At 42.7% G+C, this 5000-nt stretch overlaps 1 protein-coding gene across 1 annotated transcript in view; it reads right to left on the bottom strand.

The window, feature by feature from the left end:
* The window catches only part of efna1b (ephrin-A1b), a 13262-nt gene extending 9911 nt beyond the window's left edge, over window positions 1–3351 (bottom strand). The window contains exon 1 of the mRNA XM_063199530.1: window positions 3058–3351. Coding sequence (XP_063055600.1) covers window positions 3058–3155 — 98 coding nt within the window. The 5' untranslated portion in view covers window positions 3156–3351. The remainder of the gene's footprint in view (window positions 1–3057) is intronic.
* Window positions 3352–5000: the final 1649 nt, after the last annotated feature.

Below are 5000 nucleotides of genomic sequence, written 5' to 3'. Positions count from 1 at the left end.
TGTTTGTGTGTTTGTGCAAGTGTGAACATAAGCTTGTGAGAGGAAGGAAGTGGTTTTTGGCAACAGCAATTGGCAACAATTAAACAAAAGTTTCAAAAAGGGTTACGGGGATTACTATAACTATTTCTTCACACACACACACACACACAAACACTCACGGGCACACAACAAGTACAGCACACCCATAGCAAGCAGAGGCACGCAGAAAGCATAAAAACAGCCTGTCAAAAACAAGCCTGGCAGGGTCCTTGTATGTCAAAGAGCAGACAGTTCTCGGAGACAAATAGAAAAGAACAGGGAACAACAGGCAGAGAACCAAAAAAACATACCCTCACAAATCATCGCCACACCTTCCAACTTCACCACAATCACAATAAACCTTTCACTGAACTTTGGTATGGCCACACGCTAAAGATTAAACCTTTTATTATAACACACACGCACCTTGGCAAGCACACACACGTATGCCTACACGTGGCTGGCTATCTATCCGAGATGCTTAGAAAAAATTACCCCATCCTTCAACCTTTGTGGGTGAAGGTGTTTTGTGTGCGCAAGAGGTGAATGAGAGAGAGAGAGAGAGAGAGAGAGAGAGAGAGAGAGAGAGAGAGAGAGAGAGAGAGAGAGAGAGAGACTCATTATTCGCCATCTGTTGGCTGGAGCAATTAACCCCAATCACTAATCATGTTGTACTTCATCACAGCTCTGCCATCAGCTAATCAAGCCTTATTAATCCAATCTGGGATTGATTATGAGGTGACCTCCCCCTTGATTGATGTTACAATGAGTGGTTGGATGAGGCAGAAATGGTAGAAAAATAGACCAGGGGAGCAGGTAAATGATTTGAAGAAGAAAAAAAAGAAGTGCCAGATGGAGACTATGCTAGTACGAAGCACAGCATGCAAAAAGTATGGAAGACGGAGAAAGAGTTAACTGCCTGCTGTTTGCTCTTTTCTCTCCTCTGAGAAAGAGGGATTATCATACTGGATAAAATGAGAGGATTTACAATGAAACTGAGGGGGGAAAACTACACACACATCTTCAGATTTACAGGTCAACTCACTGCAACTGTGTGTGTGTGTGTGTGTGTGTGTGTGTGTGTGTGTGTGTGTGTGTGTGTGTGTGTGTGTGTGTGTGTGTGTGTGTGTGTGTGTGTGTGTGTGTGTGTGTGTGTGTTGGCCTGTCTGAAAGGTCCTACAGATGGGAAATAAACCTCAGGATCAGTGGAAGACTTCTGGGAATTGTGAACTCTGGATTCAAGTATGTTTGTAGAAGTGTGTCTGGGCATCCATTGTCTTCTTTCAAACTTACATAAGCATGTTTTATTAACGCCATCTTTTCTCTTTGCCACTCAAGTCCGGTGGGTATGTGGTTCTGGGAACTAGACTAAATATAGCTGTCTGGATCTGGGGATTATTGTTGTTAACATTATGAGTTTTTGGTATTATGGTTACGCAAGCATGGATTTCTGTCCATATGTGAGACATGACGGATTTAAACATATTAAGTTCAGTGTGCCACCAACACCAAACCTCTTTTAGCCCAACATCACTAAATGCACTTTGCTTTTTCTTGTTCTGCCTACATAGCTTATTATTTCACCATCATGATCTCTTCTCTTAACGCCCAATAAAAAAATAACCTTCATCCACACAGCCCTGTATCAGTTTCTTGACTCATAGTACGCTCATCCTCCGATCTTATCAACAGGTAATAAGATATTGCCCAACACTGGGCATCTGCTCTCTGCGTTGCTCAAGGTAGCGCTGGTGAGTCACCGTAGGCTACGGTAACTCCTGACTCACGGATGTATGTGCCCCGCGCCACCTACTACCGAATATTCCACAAGTTGATAACAAGCAACGTCACGGTTGTAGGCTACTCCTGGAGTTATTGTCACGTAGGCGCGCGTAAAAGTACCAGGAACAAGGACATATAATTAACATGTACATGTGCGCTTCCTTATGACCTTGTCAAAGCCGGCAGTCCGACTAGAATAACAACTCCAGGAAAGGTTAGATGCGAAGTTTCCCAAACTTGCAATTTGAAGGCTCTTTCTTTAATTGCCCTCTAAAAGCTCAATAAATCCGGGCAACCAAACCGCGCCTGTCACTCGCATCGATCCCATAAGTGCTGCCTTTTCCAAAATACCCTAAAAACACACACACAATCCTGAAATATGTCTCCGGTTCAGTCTCTAGCACAGCACAGGAGGCTTAATAACATGGTTATATAGTTGGCAGCTCATTATATTCTCGCGGTGAAATTATTCCGTGCTAGTTGTCTATTTCACCATTTCACACAGACCACGCACGGCCATAGTTACCATGGCACACAGACGTTTAACTTCACTTCCTACGCAGGAATACCCTCTCTCTCTCTCTCTTTCTTGCTCTCTGCCCGAGAGTCCATCCTCATGCATTGCAAACACAGATTTCGTCCTGCAAAGTTCTTGAGACTACGAGCAACATAATATTCTAGTCTTGTGTCGGCTTGGCTGTCGCCCATCTATTTATTACTACGCGCGAGTGCACAACTGGACTGTAAGTATATTTAGTAATTTCCACCCCTCCATCTGTCTGCTCGAGGGCGCTCTGGCCTCTCCAGCACAAGTGTCTGTTTACCTAAACTATGCACAGAGTAATAATTAAAATCTCGTTAGCAACTTTAACAAGTTGGACAAAAGAAACAAAGAGATAAGTTAAAAGCTACGCCAGTGCATACAACCATTGAACAAACAACTAGCCAAACATCGAGAATGCAGGGCGATGCCTTCATGATCAAGTAAGGCATAATGGGTTTTTAGTTTTGGGTAGTAGTGCATTGCACCGACTGCCTTTATTTAACCCATTGCATGGCGAGAAACCACATGATTCCTTGCACGGTTTGAAGGAGTTATGTTGTAGAATGCTGTCTTGAGACAAGTATCAGATAACACTGTGATAAGAGTCCTACACTGATAAACATTGCGCGCGCGCCCGCATAGCCTACACACGTACACAAGCAATCACTTGAACACATGCACAAAAGGAACACATTCATACACTTGCTACTTACTTTGGGTTCGTGCTATTCCAGAAGACACTATGCCGTTCCGCAGAGACACACCATGTCCAGAAAGTCAATGAGAGGCTCAGGAACCAAAGGAAATCCATGGTTGTTTTGGGTAATTTACGCACTCAAATGCGCACAAAAAAGCCGGTAGTAGAGAATTAATCAATAGCTCTGGAACTATTGTCAACGCAGATAATTCTCAGAACTACACTTAGTTAATGGCAAATAAACGAGAAAGTCACTAGTTGTTTTGATCACTCAGGAAAGCTCCACAGTCACACACGAACAAGCAAGAAGCACTCAGGTTCTGTTGACTCTCTCAACATGCAGACGGAGTTTTGAGGAATGCCCATCGGAGGTAGGCCACGCCCCGATAGTGGACAAGCCCAATCACAAGTAATGGAAACTCCGCCCCATTCCACGAGACACCCAATTGCGGTGGCGGTATGGAAAGACGCCTCGCCTTCTTTTGTAGAAAATACATCAATATTATTTTGTTGTTCGAGAAAAGACAATAGATGCGATTTCAGACCTGTGTGTAAAGTTGCGTCTCTATGGCATACACAGAAACAAACAGCACACCAGGGACACACGAACAACTGTGACATTATCATGGATATCCCCATAGGAATATGCCTAAGGCCATAATGCAGAACATTGCCCTTTACTCCTGCTCATTGAATTGAAAGTACACGCAAATTCTACTGACATGTGTGCATATGTATAAACATGGGCCTACAGGTGTACTGTATGTCCAAATAATAGCGTGATTAAAAAAAATACATTAGGCTACTGGACCCTTACTGTATGTCAACTAAACAGAAAATTCTACTGACAATAAGTGCAGATGTATAAACATGGGCCTTATAAGAAAGATGTCTATCCAAACAACATGATCTCCAAAAATTCCGTGCTCCTGGACACGGATGTTAGGGACACGAAATCCGTGTCCTGGAGCACGGATTTTGCCAAAATTCCGTGCTTTTGGACACGAAATTATTTTCCGTGATGGACACACAGAAGTGCTCTCTCTATACTCCCACAGTTCTATGTTTCCACAGTCTTGTGTTTTCTCAGGATTTTTCTAATTTCAAATATTTTTTCTAAAAAAAAACCATACATACTTACTGACACGTTAGGGTTAGGGATTGTTTTGGTCTGGGCAAAGCTAGTATTCTTACATTCATTATATGAATTTGATAGCCTATCAACCAATTGGAAAAGGTATTTCTCAAAAATATGTCTTTAATGACAGGTTAAGGTTAGGGAATGTTTTGGTCAGGCACAACTTAAATTGTTATAGCATTATTTTGTTTAGGATTGGCATTTGGTATGTATTTTCTAATGATAGCGTTAACACAGTGCTGTGGGAATATAGAAAGCACTTCCGTGTGCCCATCACGGAAAACAATTCCGTGTCCAGGAGCACGGAATTTTTGGAGATCAGGCTGGTCCAAACAATAGCCTGATTAAAAAAAAAAACCATTACTCTTACCCTTTCTGTAGCCTATGTCAACTGTAAACGGAAAGTGCTCCATTGGAAACGCTGTATGGTAAATTCTCTGTGGCACAGCAGCTTTAAGATTGCAGACCAAAGCCAGTTAACTGATAACAAAGCCAGATTTCATAGGCTTATGCTGCTGCAGCAGAAGGAGAGCTCCAACCTAGAGGCTGTTGTATATGGAACTCATCCCCAATCTGACATGGTCCCAGGACACAACCAGCGTGTCAGTGACAGCTGCTGCTACCAGGAACTTAGTTCCACTGACCCACCAATTTTCCCTAAGAAATGTGACCGTCCTCATTCTGTTCGGAGCACATTGACTGTGTACAAAACTCACTCATCATCTCAGGTTATTACTTGGCATGATGACCTATGACTGTAAGTTCAGTATAGAGAACAAGATTGCACTAGACCTGCAGTACACGACTAAAAAAAAAAAAAT

Source organism: Engraulis encrasicolus, chromosome 5 (genome assembly GCF_034702125.1).
Source record: "Engraulis encrasicolus isolate BLACKSEA-1 chromosome 5, IST_EnEncr_1.0, whole genome shotgun sequence".
NCBI classification, from domain to species: domain Eukaryota; kingdom Metazoa; phylum Chordata; class Actinopteri; order Clupeiformes; family Engraulidae; genus Engraulis; species Engraulis encrasicolus.
The sequence above is the reverse complement of the archived record's forward strand: the minus strand, read 5'-3'. Positions and strand labels throughout refer to the sequence as shown.